The sequence below is a fragment of the Artemia sp. Qi Xiang Cuo genome, chromosome 13, assembly GCF_049724085.1.
Source record: "Artemia sp. Qi Xiang Cuo chromosome 13, ASM4972408v1, whole genome shotgun sequence".
NCBI lineage: Eukaryota > Metazoa > Arthropoda > Branchiopoda > Anostraca > Artemiidae > Artemia > Artemia sp. Qi Xiang Cuo.
In genome coordinates, this window is record NC_142806.1 from 23,866,582 (window position 1) to 23,889,381 (window position 22,800).

Here is a 22,800-nt window from a genome sequence, read left to right on the forward strand (position 1 = left end):
CTATTTAAATACAAACATTCCACCTTTAGTATTCTTAGGATAACAACAGAAACCGTTTCAATACTCATAGTCGGTTTAGAAGGCACCAGGTGTTTAAAAATAAAGATCTTTATCTGTTATGGTTCTTTTTCTTTTTTAATAAGGATCTTTTTCTGTTATGGTATTAGCTATTTAAATACAAACATTCCACCTTTAGTATTTTTAGGATAACAACAGAAACCGTTTCAATACTCAAAGTCGGTTTAGAAAGCACCGGGTCACTAAAAATAAAGATCTTTTCTATTATGGTATTAGCTATTTCAATACAAACTTTCCACCTTTAGTTTCCTTAGAATAACAACAGAAACCGTTTCAATACTCATAGTCGGTTTAGAAAGTACCAGGCAATTTAAAATAAAGATCTTTTTCTGTTATTATATTAGCTATTTAAATACAAACATTCCACCTTTAGTATTCTTAGGATAACAACAGAAACCGTTTCAATAGTCATAGTCGGTTTAGAAGGCACCAGGTCATTAAAAATAAAGATCTTTTTCTGTTATGGTTCTTTTCTTTTTTAATAAGGATCTTTTTCTGTTATGGTATTAGCTATTTAAATACAAACATTCCACCTTTAGTATCCTTAGGATAACAATAGAAACCGTTTCAATACCCATAGTTGGTTTAGAAAGCACCGGGTCATTAAAAATAAAGATCTTTTTCTGTTATGGTATCAGCTATTTAAATAAAAACCTTCCACCTTTAGTATCCTTAAGATAACAACAGAAACCGTTTCAATACTCATAGTCGGTTTAGAAAGCACCGGGTCATTAAAAATAAAGATCTTTTTCTGTTATGATATTAGCTATTTAAATACAAACATTCGACCTTTAGTATCCTTAGGATAACAATAGAAACCGTTTCGATAGTCATATTCGGTTTAGAAGGCACCAGGTCATTAAAAATAAATATATTTTTCTGTTATGTTTTTTTTCTTTTTTAATAAGGATCTTTTTCTGCTATGGTATTAGCTATTTAAATACAAACATTCCACCTTTAGTATTCTTAGGATAACAGCAGAAACCGTTTCAATACTCATAGTCGGTATAGAAGGCACCAGGTCATTAAAAACAAAGATCTTTTTCTGTTATGGTTCTTTTTCTTTTTTAATAAGGATCTTTTTCTGTTATGGTATTAGCTATTTAAATACAAACATTCTACCTTTAGTATTCTTAAGATAACAACAGAAACCGTTTCAATACTCATAGTCGGTTTAGAAAGCACCGGATCATTAAAAATAAAGATCTTTTCTGTTATGGTATTAGATATTTCAATACAAACTTTCCACCTTTAGTTTCCTTAGGATAACAACAGAAACCGTTTCAATACTCATAGTCGGTTTTGAAAGTACCAGGCAATTAAAAATAAAGATCTTTTTCTGTTATGATATTAACTATTCAAATACAAAACTTCGACCTTTAGTATCCTTATGATAACAATAGAAACCGTTTCAATGCTCATAGTCGGTTTAGAAGGCACCAGGTCATTAAAAATAAAGATCTTTTTCTGTTATGGTTCTTTTTCTTTTTTAATAAGGATCTTTTTCTGTTATGGTATTAGCTTTTTAAATACAAACATTCCACCTTTAGTATTCGTAGGATAACAACTGAAACCGTTTCAATACTCATAGTTGGTTTAGAAAGCACCAGGTCATTAAAAATAAAGATCTTTTCTGTTATGGTATTAGCTATTTAAATACAAACCTTCCAACTATAGTATCCTTAGTATAAAAACAGAAACCGTTTCAATCCTCATAGTCGGCTTAGAAAGTACCAGGCAATTAAAAATAAAGATCTTTTTTTCTTATGATATTAGCTATTTAAATACAAACCTTCGACCTTTAGTATCCTTAGAATAACAATAGAAACCGTTTCAATACTCATAGTCGGTTTAGAAGGCACCAGGTCATTAAAAATAAAGATCTTTTTCTGTTATGGTTCTTTTTTTGTTTTTTAATAAGGATATTTTTCTGCTATGGTATTAGCTATTTAAATACAATCATTCCACCTTTAGTATTCTTAGGATAACAACAGAAACCGTTTCAATACTCATAGTTGGTTTAGAAAGCACCGGGTCATTAAAAATAAAGATCTTTTTCTGTTATGGTATCAGCTATTTAAATAAAAACCTTCCACCTTTAGTATCCTTAATATAACAACAGAAACCGTTTCAATACCCATAGTCGGTTTAGAAAGCACCAGGTCATTAAAAATAAAGATCTTTTTCTGTTATGGTCTTAGCTATTTAAATAGAAACCTTCCTCCTTTAGTATCCTTAGGATAACAACAGAAACCGTTTCAATACCCATAGTCGGTTTAGAAAGACCAGGTCATTAAAAATAAAGATCTTTTTCTGTTATGGTATTAGCTATTTAAATAAAAACCTTCCACCTTTAGTTCCTTAGGATAACAACAGAAACCGTTTCAATACCCATAGTCGGTTTAGAAAGCACCAGGTCATTAAAAATAAAGATCTTTTTGTGTTATGGTATTAGATATTTAAATAAAAACCTTCCACCTTTAGTTCCTTAGGATAACAACAGAAACCGTTTCAATACTTATAGTAGGTTTAGAAAGCACCAGGCCATTACAAATAAAAATCTTTTTCGGTTATGGTATTAGCTATTTAAATACAAACATTCCACCTTTAGTATTCTTAGGATAACAACAGAAACCGTTTCAATACTCATAGTTGGTTTACAAAGCACCAGGTCATTAAAAATAAAGATCTTTTTCTTTTATGGTATTAGCTATTTAAATAAAAACCTTCCTCCTTTAGTATCCTTAGGATAACAACAGAAACCGTTTCAATACCTACAGTCGGTTTATAAAGCACCAGGTCATTAAAAATAAAGATTTTTTTCTGTTATGGTATTAGCTATTTAAATAAAAACCTTCCCCTTTTAGTATCCTTAGGATAAGAACAGAAACCGTTCGAATACCCATAGTCGGTTTAGAAAGCACCAGGTCATTAAAAATAAAGATCTTTTTCTGTTATGATATTAGCTATTTAAATAAAAACCTTCCACCTTTAGTATCCTTAGGATTTCTCTTTTTTTAGTATCCTTAGGATAACAGCAGCAGCGTCATTGTTATGACGTCACTAGAACGTCATTGACGATACGTCTGATGAAAGTCTTATGCCCTATTTCGAAAGCTTTTTCAATATGATGGCTCGGGATTAGTTGACAGTAAAGATGGCTCGAACTTTAATATATTTTTTTCTTGAAATATTTGAAAGGTAGCACTTTTCACAAAACTGCAAACAATTAAGCTAAATCCTAGCTAGGAGGGAAGGGGGAAATCAACCCACTTAAATTTGCAGTGGTTCCTACATTGGAATTGCAGTTTATCTTGCATGGTATTACTATTGAAAGTCTCTTTTTTTCATTATGTATTTTGGAAAGACACCTATAGCTAATGAGATTACACATACAGCATTTTGCAACACTTAAGAAAAAAAATATCATTTTTACGAATATCGGAATCACCAGTAATTAGTCCTTTTGAATTTTTCCATCCTGCTCTAGAATTGATGTTAACTCTATTTTTAAAATTATTTTTTGAGAAAAAGGACTTTAAAGTTTTCTATAAAACAAAAAATCGTGAAGAAAGGAAGAAAACGAGGACAATTAACAGCCAGTGACAGAAATTGAAAAATTATGCAAATATTTCGGTCAAGACCTCCGCTTGACCGTCCTCAGTGCAGAATAAAACTGATAAAAATATAATATCCAAACCTTAAAATCTAAACACCAAACTAAAATTGGACGACCCTTTCTTAGTAACGGTGAAAGGGTAAGTGAATAAAAAACACAAGTCTAAATGGCATTTCAGAATTTTATTTTGCGTAAAGCACTCTTAAAAGCTAATCGCTTTCCAGTTTGACTGTTATCGGCGGCTCTATTCGATTGCACAATATAACTTTGTGGATGTATGTAAAAACGATCAGAATTAATAATTTTGTCATAAATGGGACTTAGAAAAATTTCTCCAGTGTCCCTATTGAGAGCTACCTTTTGGTGAATGTGCTTTTTTATTTCAACTGCCTCCCTGAAAACCTGCGTGAAACCTTTAACGGGGGCAACATTGGAGGTTATCATGATTAGCCAATGTGGTCTCAGAAATTATTTAAAGTTTTCCATGTTCGTTTGTGTAATTTTCAGTTTGATTTCCCTTTTGTTTACTATTTTAATACCTTCTGTAAAGTTAGCTACCTTTAATACACACCTCTAGAACCCAGTGATTCCAATTTTTTCCATAATCGAATTCTTTTATTAAGAGAACTAGTGAAAAGTGAGAAATATTTCCCTGGTGGCTCTTATCGACAGATAAAATTTAGTTTAAAAAAATCTAGTTAATACGTATGATTAATTTAAAAATTCATTTATAAGTCATCAAGGACACAAGGTTACGAATGAGGTCTAAAAATATTTGAAAGTATACTGGAAAGGATTCTTAAGTCCAGGCTTTTTTGATATTGATAAAAAAAACTGTTCTTTTTGATAGACATAATACTGAGAAATTTCTTCACGTTTCATAATGGAGGGGACGCTTCAGTTAGGTTTTACTTTTAGTATACTTTTGCCTTTAATTTGTAAATTGTTTTTTGGATTTTTGTGTTTGGTTGATGGATAGAGAAAGACAAGGTCAAACTTGTTGAATCCTGAGAATTGATGAGTTGATAATGAGTAGGGGTGGTACAATCACTTATTAGTGATTTTTATATGATAGTTCTTTTTTGTTGTTTTTAGGCCTAGGTGGGGTAGTGATTTCCTGTACAAGCTTAGCTTCTGGATTTTGTTATTTTTTGGTTGATGTACAAACCCTAATTTAATTAAAAAAAAGTACAAAACAAATATACGTAAATATACAAAACGTATAAAACGATGTATTAATAGAATTTAGAAACAATACTTAAATCATAAGAATTTTAGTTCAGGCTGACTCCAAATATTTAAAATTGTTAAGTCTAAAGCTGTGTATTAAAAATAATTTCAATGAAAAAATTAATGTATTTCTAAAGGAATAATATCTAGTACTTTAGTAGGCTATAGTACTATTAGTATGATATAGACTTTAGTACATGGTAAGATTTATTGGAAAAAGTCTGTGAGCCATAGCAACACATAATACAGTCTACAAACAAAGCTCAGGAACAAAATAAAACTTTAGACAATAAAAGTCAATAAAAGAAAAACAAAAAAACGAAAAAATGAGAAACATACAAAATTTCATCATTTTAACCAACAAACACCAATCATAATAAAATTCAAATCCTAAAAAACCGTAACAAGCTATCCTCTCAAATATGATTCCCTATGTTTAATCCCAAAACGAAGAAACTTACACAACTGTTTAATAGCATACGCATTCCTCTCAGCCATCCGCTCAATTAACGAGCATCCACTCCCAAACACTCATCCAAAACATTCATTCCGCAACTCAGACAGCTCTTCGCATTCGGATAAAAAATGAAATAAGTTCTAATTCACACATCCACACATTGGGAAAAAAATAAGGGCCAGTCGCCGGCCTTAACTTTCCCAAAAATTTCCTTCTCTCACCTAAATTCAAACTACCCCCTCTTACCAACAATAAATTCTTCAAAGCCTCATTATTTAACCCAAATTTAAAATATCCCCCCCCCCCAACAGTCTTTGGCTTGGGAGTAAAACCTCAAAGACATAGATTGACCCTTATGAGCTTACCACTCTTGGATTTCTTGGTCATTTAGGGTGCACTGGACTTCCTTCCATACTGACACGGTTTCACCCATAGGGTCTTTTCCTTCATTCCACATCTCTGAAAGGCCACAAAGGTCCAGTATTTTCTTTACCTAATTTGGACATGAATCACGTCCACTGACCTTCAAGCTCTACAAATAAGCTGACTTAAAAAGCCAAACTCTAGGCAACTTAATTATCTTCTCCCAGAATTTTACCATTTTAACCAATCTAACACTCCTTAAAGTGAAAAGCCCAAAATCTCACTTCAGTACCACTAAACTAAATTAGTTCTCGTAAAATATCTTAGCTGAACTATTTCTAGCTTAGCTGCTTTACAGAACCCCATACCTCAGAGCCCCAATATAGACTAGAAGCTACTTTTGTCTGGAAAATTCTTTTCTGGATCTTCATGTCAGCTAGCCAAACTAAATTACTTCTCAAAACCATATTTATTAGCCTATTACTCCTTAAATTAAAATGTTTTACATGCCTAGACTTCCCCCTTAATGCACTAAACTTAACACCCAAATAAACAAATTCTTTTTTAACCTATAACCAGCCAAGACAAATTTCACATAACCTTCACAACAAATTTCACCCTTCAATAACTGCAGTACTGTATATAGTACTATACCTTAACGATACCAGAAATAATAGTGATACTTTAATCATCAGAATCTGTAATTTTGGCTGACTCCAAATATCTAAAATTGTTAAGTCTCAACCTACTTATTAAAATCACTACGATGAAGAAATTGACGCAATTCTAAAGGGATAATGTATAGTACTTTTGAATAGTACGATCTAGTATAGTCTTGTACTTTAATATAGTACAATTTAGTATACTATTGTACTTTAATATAGTACATTCGAAGGATAGTCACAGATATGGGCTAATTTGTTTGTTTCATGTTGTTTTTTATTGTTTTTTTCTATGCTCGTAAATGATTATGCCAAACCACAAAGTATAGGATATCGACAAGGGTTTTTATATATTAAAGCCACAAACCAGCTATTTACGCTAATTTTAGCTTGCACTGTACTGAAAGCATTTTAGCATGCAATAAAAATCATTATTATACTCTTGTTTCCCTTTTAAATTAAAAAATTGAGGAAAAAATATTCAAATCAAATAATTCTAACATAACAGACTAAAAAAACGATAAACTACAAAAAAGGTATAAGTAGAACGATGTAGGTAGATTTCAAATTAGTTCAAAATGATTAAAAGTCTCCTGTCACAGAAATAATTTTTAGCTTTTTTACTACGAGATCTTTCTTCTTTTTACTACCTCAAGTGGGTGTACAATCGTATACATCCTTTTCAAGAATTTATTACGAGTGCTTAGATGGAAAATAATGTAGAATCTTAAGATATTTAAATACTTTGCAAGACCTTCTGCCTAGGAATGTTATGGTTTTATATACTACCAAAAGCCGCAAATATATTAAACGTAATGCACCAGCTGAGACCAATTATATTTGAAGTATTTTGATTTCCTTTCTCTAAGTAAATGTTTAAAAATATGTACTGTTTTCAGTGAAGCGTAAGATGAACTTTGGCAAAAAGAGATGGCAAGGTTGGGTGATGGCAGTCCCCTTGTACGTAGAGGGATTTCTATCATTTTAACATCGCTCTTTACTTTTGCGTGAAAATACTTTTCTGTCTATTAATTCACAGCATAGATTGTATTTAATTAGATGCATTCAGTGCCACTTTTTCTTCTACCTTTCTCTCTCTCTCTCTATCCCTCCACCTTTTTCTTAATTAAAAAGTATTTTAGCCCAAAGCTTTTACAAAACAATGAAAGATTGTACTGATTTGAAACCATTGCTACTCATAATTTTTGCTGTTTACCATGTTTAGTTCATCAAACATTGTTTTAGATTTATGCTCTCGAAAAGATTCAGCTTTTCCCTTCTGAGTTTAAAGTTTCAAATCGCGATTTTCCATGTTTGGTTATCATGGACTAGAGTTCGTTTTTCACTAGGTTACATGTAACGATGCAATCATGATTAATTACTCAAAAGTTAAAGGTATTATTTATAATAGTATGTGTAAAAGTTTAAAAGTTCCTGACTGGACTTGATGATTTAACAGCTTCATATAAAATAATTGATAATTTAGGCGGTAAGCGCAAAAAGTGTGTGGCAACGACGCATGAGCTTCACATCATCTGTCATCTTTCAGTGGTCAATATTACTTCTCAGACTATATATGCCTTACATCGGACCAGTTGAGTCCATGCGAAGCTATTGTAAGAAGGTTGGAATTCAAAATTGTGTTTTTTTTTCTTTTCTGCATGTTTTATAGTGACAATACTGAGAAAACCAACCATCTTTTTCTGCCTTAAAGTACAACGATTTAAAATTTGATCGAGCATACTCTTTTTTAATTTCTATGGTATTAAACTTTGCGCCCTTTCCAAAGAACAGCCCCCCAAAAATCAGGATCAAGGCTATCCAAAAACATTTTCCGCGGAAGAGAGGGTAGAAATACCCTCTCTTATTATCCTAAGGGTAGAAATAATCTGTAGGAAACTTAAGTTTTTGATAACATGCGTCAGGTACATTCCTCCTTACCTTAGACCTTAGATCCTCCTGTGCCTCCGTAGGCACCCAGGGCATCTACGAGGAGACGTTAGTCGTTCCTAAACTGGGCTGCTGCCATAACGTCTTCCCAATGGGGTTGTATGGACGTATTGACGAGGAGAAAGTCCCTCTGGTATGTTCGACATAGTTTGTTCCTTAGTCTTCCCCTTCGCCGCATTCCCGTTGGTTGCCGCTGGGAGTAGACTTTGGTGGTTGGTCATATTTCATTCGTAAAACTTTCAGTTCATTCGTATATTCCTCACAGCACAAAAGTTGCACCCTTGTCTTCTTTTGTCTTTGTTTCTAAAATCTTTGTTTGTGGCTCAGCCAGGGTCAACCCAAATTTAAATTAGTACTTGGAGAAATCTGGGGAAGGTAAACAGGAAGAGTCTTTGAAAAAAATTGGATCCTTGTTCCCTTCGTTGTGAACCTTCGTTTTCTTTAACTTACTCGGTGAATATTAGTGAAACTCTTGAAAAAAAAAAAATGTTATAGTAGCCAATATGCATACCTCTTAGGATTCATCCAGTTGACATTAAAAGCAATGATCTATGACTTAATAAAAGTTTTTACTTTCAGGTACTGACTCCTCCCCCCCCCCTGAAAAATTAAATAAGTAGAATTAGTCCGAAAACAGCAAATGAAAAGAGAAAAATCGAATTCCAAAACATTTTTTTAATCAAAATCTGTCGATTTGGCACTGGTAGTCATGCAATAACAGAGTAACAAAAGAAGCTTTTTGGTGGTTTTCTCAATATTGATTTTTCGTCAATTTATTCACTCATATTAAAGCGTCAGTTAAATGGAATTGGATAAAAAAAGAGACTCTCAACGATCCTTTAATGGTTTCATCGACTTAAAAGTAAGAATAATTTACTTAATTATGTCTAAATTTATTGTTATTTTGCCAAAACTTACCGTTACTGCTATGTTCACAGAAGATTGGTTTTTCTATGACCGTTCCTGTTGTTAGAAAAATACCTAAACAACAGTTTATATGGCTGTTTCCACAAAAAAAAAAAAAAAAAAAAAAAAAAAAAAAAAAAAAAAAAAAACCTGCCCAATTACGAGGTAAAGCAAAAAATTGCTCAACCCAATTAAGTTGATTAGTAAAAAACAAATATTCTTAACTTAGCAACTAAATCATCGTGTCAAATGAATATTTCTTAAATGTAAATATTTGTGTCATTCAACGTTCAGATGTAAATTAGTATATTTTAGCTGCCCTTCTACAGGCTAGCGGATTATTCTATATCCACTGTATGTTTTAATCTAATTTATTATTCAATTTAAATGCATTGGCTCAAATTTTGGAAAGTTTTGAGTCTAAGAATCAAATTTAAACCGAAATTTTCATTGAACTGACGTGGAATGCTTGTAAGTGGCACGTTTTTATATACGTTTGAACTTATTTATAACATAGGGCTTATGTGCCGTTGGTTCAAACCCTATGGCTCGACGGTTGTGCTTCGTTCTTCCTATTTGCATCAGGATTTGCCTGATGTATCTGAGAACTTACCGCATCGGAGGAGGTCATCCTGATGCATTGCTGCATGTTTACTTACAGGTTCGGAAATAATATTTTATGATGAATTTTTAGTTCATAGTATTAAGTCAGTTATCTTGTAACTAAAATGCCTTATTATTACCCAGTCATTATATCTTATTATTTTCGGCTGGACTTAATAAGATAGAAATAAATAGATGACACTGATAGAAAAAATTGACTTTTTTACAAGGAGTTAGGGCGCATGCTCTTAGTCAATTAATGAAAATAAATAAATGGACTTATATTACTCTTACTCAATATTTTATTCATTATTCTTTATACAACTGTATGATTATTGTACAAAGGACAATTTCATCAGCTAGAACATAGGCTCCAAAAGATTTAACTCACCACACTTTTCTTAAGACAAATATTATCTGCTGTCCCCTCAGAAACTAAATAGAGCAAGCAGTAGAAATTGTAAATTTAATTATTTGTGCTTTTTTCAGTATATTTGAGATGATTAAGGGATACCATTATATTGTTGGAGGATGTAAAATTGCTATTAAGAGCTAACATAAAATTGGGAAGAAAGCAGGGAGGGTGGGGTCTTCCGTTTGAGAGGTTACACCTTTCACATTGCAGGGACATTTCAAGTGTAATTTGTCTAGGATTACCTTTTTCTTTATCATCCAAGTAAAGCAAGACCCCAAGCCTATTAATTAGTTAGAGCAGTGGCGTAATTTCGTTTAAATCATGGAGGGGGGCAAAGTTGGAGCCAATTTCCCAAATAAATTAAAAATAAGAGGGAAAACTGAAAAATGAGCCATATAGTACCATAAAGGTATATATATAATAAAAAAAAAAAAAAAAAAAAAAAAACAGATCCGTTTCTGTGGATACTTGAATTATGCAAGCTTATCTTAGTTTTGACAAGATTTTTGAAGAAACTAAATTTCATTAGAGGGACACTAATTTTCAAACTGCAGTTGGGAAGGGGGAGGGGAGGAGAAAGAGGTCTGGGAGGGGAAATTGCCCCCTCCCCCTGTCTCATAATAAATTACTCCCCTGAGTTAGAGCTAAAAAAAGGATATGTTTTGACCTTACTAAAAGGCAAAGACAATGACAAACAAGGAGCCACAAGGAACTACATTGTTTGATTATTATAAAGTCTGCACTCATCTGCTGTTTGATAGACATCACTTTCTAGGAATGATCATTTGACCAATTAAATAAAAAGAACATGTTTTTTCCACTGAAAATAAAGAGCAACATTAAAACTTAAAACGAACAGAAATTATTACGTATATGAGGGCTTCGCCCCCTAGTCATAACCTCGCTCTTTACATTAAAGTTCGAATTTTGTTCCCATTCTTTAAGAATGACCCCTGAATCACAAAGACCGTTTAATTAGAATATATAGCTCTTCTGAAAGTACTAAAAAGAACTTAAGTGTAAAGAGCGAGGCACTGACTAGATCACCCCCTCATCTACGTAATTATTTCTGTTCATTTTATGTTTTAATGTTGCTCCTTACATGGACAAAAATTTGTTTTTTTATTTAATTTCTGATCGTTTTTTAAATAATGCTGGGAAATCTGACGCCCCCTTCATAGAAATATCCCTTTCCCCATGAAAACATCATTCTTGGAAAGATCCTCCCGCGAAACTCCCTCCTCCGGCCGCCACCCCGCCAGAAAAAAATCCCTCCTGAAAACATCTTTATGCTTCCCAATAACCAATGCTATATGTAAACAATGGACAAAGTTCATAACTTGCAGACCTTCCCCTGGGGACTGTGTGGGATTAAGTCATCCTCCAAGACATATTTATTACATGTTTGAATGTTTTGATCAAATTGGCTATCTCAAAATTTTGATCGGGTGATTTTGGAAAAACAAGAGTGTGGGAGGGGGCCAAGTTACCCTCCAATTTTTTGCTCACTTTAAAAGGGCACTAGAACTTTTAATTTCCGTTCGAAAAAGCCCTTTTGCGGTATTCTAGGACCCCAGAATCGATACGATCACCCTGGAGAAAAACAAAACAAAATAACAAACAAATGTGCTGAATTTGATGGTTTGATTTTCATTAAGATCTATCACTTTTAGGGCAATTTGCCTCTTTTTTTCAAAAAGAGGCAAATTATTTAGGCTCGTAATTTTTGATGGGTAAAATTAAACTTGATGAAACTTATATATTTGACTTTAGTATAAAAGCACGATTCTTTTGATGTATTAAATTATTCTGTATATGAAAGCGGCTGTCCCCCCCCTCAACCCCTCGCTCTTTACGCTAAGGTTTTTTTATTTTAAAAAATAGAGTTGTGAGAAAGAGTCAAACTTTATCGTAAAGAGTGAGGCGTTGGGGAGGGAACAACCCCTTTCATATACAAAATAATTTCTGTTATGTAGACCTGTAGTGGCCTAGGACCACCGGGTCGATAAGATCACCCCTGGGGAAAAAAACAACAACAAAAAACAAATAAACACGCATCCGTGATATTTCTTCTGAAAAAAAATTTAAAAAATTCCACATTTTTGCAGATAGGAGCTTGAAACCTCTACAATAGGGTTCTCTGATACGCTGAATCTGATGGCGAGATTTTCATTAAGATTCTATGACTTTTAGAGGTTGTTTTCCCCTTTTTTCGAAAATCAGGCTAATATTCTCAGGCGCGTAACTTTTGATGGGTAGGACTAAACTTGATGAAACTTAAATATTTGAAATCAGCCAACAAGTTTGATTCTTTTGATGTATCTATTGTTATCAAAATTCTGTTTTTTAGAGTTTCGGTTATTATTGAGCCAGGTCACTCCTTACTTACAGTTTCTTACCACAAAGTGTTTGACAAGACTGTGTTTTTATTTAGCAATCAGTCCTGATTGATCAAGATTAATAATACGCAGACTTTGATGTCTAAGTTAACTCATGTGTTAAACGGAAACTGAAAATGTCAAAAATGCACTCCACTTAGACTAATTTGAGTCTAAGTGGAGGGAGGGGGGGGGGGCTCCCCCCTAGTGGGAGGGGGGAGGAGATTGGGGCTCCTCCTCCCCCCCTCGGCTGAATGATGCTGCCTTAGGGCTTTTCAGAAACTAGGGAACGATTTCGTGTGACGCCACTAGGTGCGCGGCGATCACGTATGTTTTGGTGTGCATGTGCTCGTAGCTTCAGTCGGCATCCAACGGTGAGAACGAGGAGGCTTCTGCGCTTCCCGTTTTCCCAATATTCCAATTTAAAATTTGCGCTGTATATTTCAAATCCTGCCAGTTGTGAAGTTCGGTCCGTAATACGGTTTCTGTTAGCAAAAAAAGAAAAACTATTAGAAATTCATCGGCAACTCTGTGAAATGTATGAAAACGAGGTAATGAATTAAAGTTTAGTGCGAAAATGGTGTATCCGGTTTCAAAATGGCCGAATCATCGTGCATGCTGAAAAGAGGAGTGGACGCCCGATCATAGTGACAGACAATCTTCTCGCAAAAATTGATGAAAAGATTTTTGAAAACCGTCGCTTCATAATGACGGAGCTTTCGCTTTGCTTCCCACAAGTTTCACGAACTTAGTTGTTTGAAATTGTGACTCACAAGCTTGGCTACCATAGATTTTGTGCAAGATGGGTGCTATAAATGCTTACAGACCTCCGCAAAGGTCAGCGAATTGGAGCAGCCTTAACATGTCTTGACGCTTACCACACACATGGTGATTCTTTACTGGACTGAGTCGTAACGGGTGATAAAACATGGGTTAAGCACGTCAATTGCGAAACAAAATTGTAGTCTATGGAGTTGGGCCACACAAGTTCCCCTTAAAAAACAAAAAAAAATAGCAAACCTTGTCAGCGAGGAAGATTATGGCTGCTGTTTTTTAGGATAGGCAAGGTGTGCTGCTTATTGACTTTCTCAAGCATTGTGCAACAATCAACTCTGATCGGTACTGCCAAACATTGCGCAAGCTTAGAAGAGCAGTGCAAAACAAGCGCCGAGATAGTTATCGTCTAAAGTTTTGTTTTATTATGACAATGCCCGAACTAACATGGCAAATCGATCTGTAGAACTTCTTGACTCATTCAAATGGGAGATTTTCCCACGTCCACCCTACAGTCCCGACCTAGCACCGAGTGATTTTCACTTGTTTCCGAAGATGAAGAACTGGCTAGCAACACAGCGTTTTGATGACGACGACGAGCTCCGGGTGTGCGTTACTGAGTGGCTTAGATCGCAGGCGGTGGTTTTCTATGACGAAGGGAATTCAAAGTTTGTCCACCGCTACGATAAGTGCCTTAATTTGTTTGGTGACTATGTAGAAAAGTAGTATTTTAGTCACTCTTTCAGGTGTATATAATAAAATATTTTTCCCGTATCTAGTTTTTGTTTACAAAACGTTCCCTAATTTCTGAATAGCCCTTTTTGTTTTGAGATTTCTATTATACATCATTGGAAGTGCCGATTAGACCAGATAAGCCCCCCCCTAAAATTCAGCTTACGAGCGTCCATGGCTTAAGTTGAAGCTTTGTTACCACGGGGTTCATATCTTACAGACGAAGAGTTTCTGTGCAAGAAAGAGAATGATATTTTTGATTTTCTTTTTAAATTTCTTTCTTAAACTATTCTAAATTTTTGAGAGGAAGACAAAAGAGGATATTTTGACTTTTTATGCTATGGAGAAGCGATTTAAAGTTAGCACTTGGAAATGAAGAAAAACTTTAAGTTGGTGAACTCAACCATTCTTCCTGGTGTTTTTTTTTTTTTCTGTTTATTGTTTGCATTTAATTCTTAAATTTAACTGACACAAATAGTAAATTCTGATTATTTTTATTATCATTGACTTCCCACGAGAAAAACAAAGAGTTCAGGGAAATGTTGGATACTCTGATTAAACTAATATTTTCAAAAATAGTACCACAAAAGGTATAAAAATAGATTTATACCTTAAAAAGACAGGAATAAAATATTCAACATAAGCAGCTGTTAGGATCTTAGGAGCCTCTGTAGCTGAAAAAGCAAAACATTAAAAAAGAAGATGAAAATCAAGATTACAAACTGAATTGGAGAAAGCATATAAAAATAAGAAAGCATAGCAACCTTTCACTTAACATGAATGTTCAACAAAATAAAAGATTCACAAGCAAAAGACAACATAAACCTAAAAAAAAAAAAATCCATTTTCATAAGGCAAACATTTTTATATCTAATAGCTATATAACACCTTATCTGTAGCTTACCGGTAAAAAGAAAGTTCAGATAAAAAAAAAACTGAATACGAAAATACTGAATATGAAAAAAAAATTGAGCAAGAAAATACTGAAGATACTGAATTAAGTCTGAAAATACTGAATGCTGAAAATATTCATTATTTTAGGTTTGAAATGCCTCGCTTGCTTCAAGTGACTTTTCTTGATGAAAAATGTAACAATAAAGCAGGACTTGGAAAAATTAGTTAAAATTTGAATTATTCTTTCAAGTCAATCTTTTTGTGTTTTTTTTTTGTTTCATATGTCAGAACTGCCAGAACCAATTCTAGGTTTGATTGCTTTTTGAACACCCCTTGACTGGCGACAAAACTAGTTTATTCTTTTGTATACAGGTCAGACCTCTTTTCTTCTAAAGTTGTGGCACCAGCTTGACAATTTTGGTACCTAAAAATTTAAAGGTGTCTAAAAGTGAGGACATCGGTTGCTAATTTCACTGTTTAGAAAAATCAGCAGAGCAATATAGATGACACAATAGCATCTATTTCTTCGCAGGGTCCCAGTAGAATCACTATGGGCTAAAACCGGTAAGCTAGGACGGCAGAAGTAAGAAAACAAAAACGAAAAAACACTCGAAATAGATATTTGTTGATAATATTCTACCCCTACAGAGAACGAAATCTGTAAAATTATCGGAATTAAACATTAGTTTTTGCTTTTCATATAGCCTTTAAATGTCAAAGGGTCTGTATATCAGCAAGGAGTTTGATACAGCACCCGAGAGCCAAATGAGCACCAACCTAGGTACTAATGGCTCTAATTTAGCATGAAAGCTGTATTAGACTGTCCTTGGCTTGCTGTAGCTATTGGTTTAGCATAGTGGCTCTCAAAATCTTCAGTTCCCCCTGGTAATCCCCACACGTGTGCCCCCCTCCCCTCACAAAAATTATTTTAATAGTCATGCTAAAATTCATTTCAATAGTCAAAAATAAAATGACAGCCAATAGTTGTTTATTAATAAAATAACAAACCTTTTATAGATAATGCCTTGTGTTGATTGTCACTGCCTGTATTTGATGTATAAACAACTATTACTACTACTACTAACAACTCATCACAGCACCAAGTCGCCTGAGGCCAACACAGCTACGCACGCACCTCCTCCACCCCAATCTATTCAAAGCCTCCCTTTTTACACCCGCCCACGAAGTTCCCATTTCCTTTAAATCTTTCTTTATGACGTCCTCCCACCCCAGACGGGGACGAGCTGCTTTCCGTTTAGCCCTAGATGGTTGGCCGAAAAGAACACTCTTCGGCAATCTGTCATCCTTCCTCCGCACCACAGGCCCTAGCCACCTCACCCTTTCTTTCATTATAGACCAAGAAAGCGGTATTGAACCACATTTTTCGTATAGCCTATTGTTTGAAATACGGTCAGTCAGCCGGGTACCCAGAACAATCCTTACGCAATTTCTCTGGAAAACATCTAGCAAATCTTCATCCGCTTTTCGGAGCGTCAATGCTTCAGAGCCATATTTGGACACTGTCATAACTGTAGCTTCTAATATTCTAATCTTGGTTTGCAGACTTATCTTCCCATTCCTCCAGACTTTTTTTAATTGTGAAAAAACACCCTGAGCCTTGGCTATTCTACTTTTAACATCTTCACTACTCCCACCATCTTTACTAATAGTACTACCAAGGTAAGTAAAGCTGCCCACCTGATTAATCTTTTCATTACCCAACGTCACCTTTTCATCTTCACTTATTCCTAGCCTTAGTGACTTAGTCTTCCTAACATTCATTTTCAAACCAATACTAGCACCCTGAACTCGCAAAACCTCTAAAATTTCATTCATTTTGCTCACACTTTCTTCTAGGATGCTTAAATCATCAGGATAATCCAAGTCCAGGAGACATTTTCCTACCCATTTAATTCCGTGGTCTCTCATTGCCTTTCCTGTGCTCCTTAAAACAAAGTCTATCAAAATAATCCATATAAAGGGAAATAGAACACAACCCTGCTTAACTCCTGATTTAATACAAAACCAGCTGTTAACCTCATTTCCTACCTTAACCGCCGCAGTGTTATTCTCGTACATAGCACTAATCACTTTAATGTATTTGTCTGGTATACGATACAAGGATAAAACTTTTACTAAAGCTCCTCTATCAACAGAATCGAACGCTTGCTCATAATCTATAAAACTGAGGACCAACGGTGTTTGAAAACTTAGGCACTTCTCAATTATTAACCTAAGAGTGAAAATTTGGTCAACACATCCTCTACCTTTTCTAAAACCGCACTGCTCTTCTCTTAAAACATTGTCTACGGCATCTCTCAGTCTAAAAAGTATCAAATTACTAAGCAATTTGCTACCTACAGAGACCAGACTAATGCCTCGATAATTAGGCCTACCACACTCACTTTTATCACCTTTCTTATAAAGTGGCTTAATTAAGGTTTTCCTAAAATCGTTAGGTATTTCCCCTTTTTCAAAAATCATATTCATAATCTTCAATAACTTATTTCTAACCTCAGAGCCACCATATTTAACAAACTCATTTACCACTCTATCAGCACCTAGAGCCTTATTATTCTTTAATCATTTTAGCACTGTTGCTAATTCCTCCTCACAAAACAAATCTTCCTTCACATCCAAGGTATCACAAACTTTTTCATTTTCCTCTATATTTTTTCCTGCAACTCTATCTCGATTAAGCAAGTTCTTAAAATGTTCGGCCCATCTCGCTTTAGCTTTTTCCTTATCGCTAATTGCCACCCCATTCCTATCTTTAACTGGGACAAGTCCGGATTGACTACTATCTCTCAATTTGTTAACGTGCCAGTACAATATTTTACTATTATACCGTCTAGCTGCATCTTCTAAATCCTCGGCAATTTTATCCATGGCCTTCACTTCACACATCCTTAGTTCATATTTCAATGCTTTCTCCACTTTCTTTACATTTCTTTTGTTTTCATGCGATCTATCACTCAGATAATTCTTGAAGCATAAATATACCCAATTATACGGACTATGCAGGACCCGCTTATTATTAAGCAAATTTCACAAATTCTTTTCTGTCCTACCAACAAAATATTGATTTTTAAAATTTTCTTGTATCTTCCCTGTAATTCTTCACCCCCTGCCCTTTGAGGGTCGCGCCCCACGCTTTGAGAGCCCCTGGTATAGCGCATTTGTTTCAGTGGTAATCTTGAGGGTCACCTAGCCAACTAAAAAAGTCAAAATTTAAAGTAAAACTCCCAAAGATGCTTAAAAAAGGTATTCTTGCCAGTAAATCCATTAATAAATGTACACCGAGTATATTCCCCGCACAAGTGTAAATAGGTCTCGTTAATTTTTAATTGTATACTCAAATTTAAGGCTGGTCTCAGCTAAATGTCACATTTTTCTAATTTTACATATTAAGATATTTTTAGTTATCCTTTTTCTTTGTTAGACTTTTATCAGTTGTGTGTTTTTCTTTATTCCTTCTTTCTTCCGAGTCTTTGTTTTTCATTTTATTTTATCTACAAGATTGATTCGGTGCTTTCATTTTCTTTTGTCGGTAATAGCACCTTGCTGAAAACATGGGGGAAAGTTCTCATGATTTAATTAATTTAATTAGTTAGTTAAAAATTAATTAAAAAAGTAAAAAAAACAGTTCAAAAAAAGTAAGCTGATTGAAACCAAGAGACAGAGAGGAACAAAAATAAAGCTGAAGGTCACGAAAAAATTTATAGTTTCACCAGCCCGAGTTGTACTAATAAAAATGGATGATGCAGTAAAGATTGAAAATCAAAATGACCAGGATACAGGCATTCTATATCTGAATTCTCTATTTTTTTTCAATATCGCAGAAAGTTTGCTAAAATAGGAAGATAAACTTGCCAAAATTAAAATATTGGAAGTCACGGTGGTAATAGTGGGCAAGTTTGGCTCTGAAATGTGTGCGCTCCGAAAAGTTGAGAAGCATTTACTAAACGTTTTCCAGAGGAAAATCAGTATTGGGTGTTTTTTTTTACTCACTGTATATCAAACAATAAGCTGTACTAAAACGTGGCGCGATCTCACTTTTTAGAGCTACAATGAAATAAAGGTTGAAATGGTTAGGGCGCGTTTTACAAGTCCCCAAATGGAATAGAAAGAGGCCATAAGAAAGTATTTAAAGGGAATTGGAGATCAACGGGATGAGCTAAAGAGTGAAGCTTTAAACGAAATGGTTTGGCATGCGCTGTTGTGTTTGCTTCAGACGGCTTAGTGCTCTAGCGAGTTATTAGTAGTAGTAGCATTAGAAGTAAAGTCACATTATAAAGCTAAATTCAGAGCGAGCGGAATTCAGAGGATGGAAACACAACTCTTATTTGTGATAATTTTTGCTTGTAATGTGGTTGATTTTATAATTATTATTTTTTAATCTGTACCCGGGCATACAACAGAATAAATGAAGTGTGCTGACTGCCCTCTGATCTATTTTAGAAAAGCACTTTAACCTCCAATTTCCAAACAAATGAGCCCCTTTCAAGTTTCTATTATTATCCGTATTGCACAATGGGGCCAGAATAATACGGAACGGACACTTTACTCCTTGTTACGTTAACACTGCAGCATTGCCTCTGATTACAGGCTAGAAATTACGTTTTAATTGTATTTCTATTTAAGTTTGCACTATTTGTTCAAAAACTGCCCTTGAGACTTTTTAAATAAGTTTTCGGATTCAAACTGGCTCTTAATATAAAAGCTTTAAAATCAAAGGAAGGCTTCCTTAGCGTTTCTTACTTAATCACTAGTATCCCTATGTCCCAAAGCCTTTAGCAAGTACTTATTCAAAGTAGAGAGAGGGAGCTTGTCTCTCTTTGGTAACATTTTGAGGAAAAAGAAATTACAAGACATTAATAAAACTAACCTGATCCATCAACTTAATTAAAAGTGGGCTCATTATAAGAAGGTTGCTCCCGAGATAATCAAAACAGCATACGGCAGCTAAATGAGCATAAAAAGATCAAGATCAAACGTAGGACAAATTCATACTTAGGGAAAAAAAGGAATAAATGGGAAATTTTCAGCTGAGACCTCTGCTCATTGGCAAAAGAATAAAAACATAGACTGAAGAAACGAAAAATATACTAAAATAAAATTAAACATCAAATAAAAATAAAAATCCTCTAAAATAAAATGCAGTCACCTTAAGTAAACTGTAAAAGAAAACTGAATAAAATCAAGGGCATTGACCTTAAAATCAAACCGTCATTTGACCATTTCTTTTATGTAAGTCCTATTCACCGTTGCCGTTACACCTAAAAAGGTTATCTGACACTTTCATACTTCTGGAATAATTGCAAAAAAACTGTTTGCTAAGGTGTTTCTGATGGAAGGATCCAGAGGACAATGTAGGTTCAATCACAATTTAATCTTTTTAATATATATAAAAATAACTCGTGTATCTACCAATTTTTCTATAGCAATTACTATTGTGAACAAACAATACCTAAAACTAGCAAAAATTAAAATAAATAATGCCATCTAACATCGAGACCACAAATAGGAGTAGGACAGTCGCCCCCTAGACCATGCAAAGCCAAGAAAGCCATCTAAGTGGCAGTGATGCTATGTGCTAACCTCTCTCAAGTTTAAAATCATAGAGTTTTCATTAATTTGCGGAATTGATTGGCCTATATGGGGAATTTGCATAAGAATAAAAGAAGGTTATCGGCTAAAATCGTGAATGAAAGAGGAAAATCTTTTAACGGCAACAAAAGTGCGTATTTACATTTTTTTTCGGGGGGTGGGGCCAGAAAAATTATTTTCAGACAGTCAAGTCTTCGAAAAGGGTTGTTTTTTTTTCGATAAGAGTCCTATTTTTCCAAAGGCTGCAAAACTTTGTATCTTACATAATTTTGTCTTATAAACATGAGAGGGTTGAAACATTCTGCCCTCCTCTCTGAATAAGCTCGAGCAGATAAATTTGTAACAGTAGTGTTGAATTAATAGAAGAGAGCTACTAAAAACAACTGTATCTAGGGGATTTGAAGAGTTGACTGAAAATTTAAAACAATGAAAATGTTTTAAAAAGGATAAGAAGATTTCCCCAGTATCCCTGTGATTATTTTTCATTATCCTACGTTTTCCCTTGTTGTCACTCTTAGCCAGTATGTTCCTAGAACTTATTTACGGCCTGCATGAAACCAATCAGGATTACTGACTGAAAGCCAAAAGACCCAGGGAAAAAGTTTTTAGTGCCCCCTTAGATATAACGTTAGATTTAAAGCTTTTTTCTTTTTTAGGATATAATTGCTTTGGTTGGTGGAGCCATTGGAGCACTCCGCATACCTGAAAAATGGTTTCCAGGGAAATTAGACTACTGGTTCAATTCTCATCATATAATGCACGTCCTAGTTGTTATAGCTGTGATACATATGCATTATGCTGCCAAATTAGACCTTGAATGGCTCTCTAAAACCCAGTGCAAATAAATTCGTTTTTTTTTGTTAGTTTTAGGGTTTGCTAGCTTTTATTATTGAAAATCCGGTGAAGATGCTGTAGCTCAATCCTTTAAGAGTTTATAATTATTTGATTAGGCATAATGAATTAAACATAAAAATAAACGAATTAGTACAAATTGGTATTCATTTTATCTGAACTTGTTTTTTAACCTCTTGTGCATTCACGCATGACCTTTGTTGCGATTCATTACCAGGGTCGGATTTAAAGCTTTGATGCTTCTAGGCCCAAGCGGTTCCTCCACTCCGTTTATGCAAAATTTTCTGGGAAATCCCCGAAAATTCAGGGATAGTAGAAGCACTGAAAAGAACGCACCTGATGAGCCAAAAGTAATGAAAGAGACTAAGGAGAAAGGAGACGCCGAGCTCTCAGCTGCCATTCTTGGGAGACATCTGGCAGTTTATAAGCGGCTACGGAATTCCTGTTTTGTTTTAAAATCACTTTTCTGTGAATAGGCAGCGTGGCGACGAGGTGCACCTGGCACTTTGACGATAATTCACACCAGTCCAGTTTTTGATAAGAAAAAAATCACTCGGTGATAATTTATTGCAACCCCTGGCATTGTGAGCCCCTTGTCCCGGGCTTAGTTGGCCTATTAGTAAATCTTGGCCTGTTCATAACTTCTAGTTGATTCCAATTGTCCGTAGTGTTAAGGGTATTTAATATCCTGATTAATTTTTAAGTTGCCCAAAAACAAGGAAACGAGCAAGGTTACCAATATTAGTAATTTGTCACCAAATTAGAAGATTCTACTCCCATGGGTGGTTTTGTCAGCTGATTTCACAGATTTTATAATTTTCGGTGATTTTACTTTAAAATACTTATTTTGTACTTATTTCTGAAATAGTTACTCAAACCTTGAGCGTCAGCCATTTTTTTTTTTTTTTTTTGCGCGAACTCTTCATCAACGAGTAGCTGAAATTTATCACTGACATTAATGCGGATATCTATTTTGTTCATTTTCTTTTTGTCAGTTGCTATCTTTATTTTTTGCCATCAGGAAAAAACATATTAGAGGGCGATCTGGTTTCGTGTAATGCTTGAGCCACGCTATACAATACTTTTTGGATAAAATAAAATCGCAAAAATTGCATATTTTTCAAAGATAGGAGCTTCAAACCTCTTCATTGAGGCCCTTCCGATATGTTGAATAGAGTGATAGATTACTGTATTTCCAAATCCCAAGGGCCATATGCATAACAAAAAATATATAAAAACCGAGGAGATCACTAACAAAACAAACTACAAAACGGAAA

The 22,800-nt window shown here is 34.4% G+C and overlaps 1 protein-coding gene across 3 annotated transcripts in view; it reads left to right on the plus strand.

Annotated features, from left to right (window-relative positions):
• The window catches only part of LOC148945098 (progestin and adipoQ receptor family member 4), a 48,541-nt gene extending 26,885 nt beyond the window's left edge, over nucleotides 1-21,656 (plus strand). Inside the window, exons 4-6 of one of the 3 annotated variants that reach the window (XM_089099608.1) lie at nucleotides 7,896-8,033; nucleotides 9,783-9,926; nucleotides 21,328-21,656. In XM_089099608.1, the coding sequence (XP_088955734.1) occupies nucleotides 7,896-8,033; nucleotides 9,783-9,926; nucleotides 21,328-21,516 (471 nt within the window). In that variant the 3' untranslated portion in view covers nucleotides 21,517-21,656. The remainder of the gene's footprint in view (nucleotides 1-7,895; nucleotides 8,034-9,782; nucleotides 9,927-21,327) is intronic. The other 2 variants (XM_089099607.1, XM_089099606.1) reach the window with 2 other exon arrangements.
• Nucleotides 21,657-22,800: the final 1,144 nt, after the last annotated feature.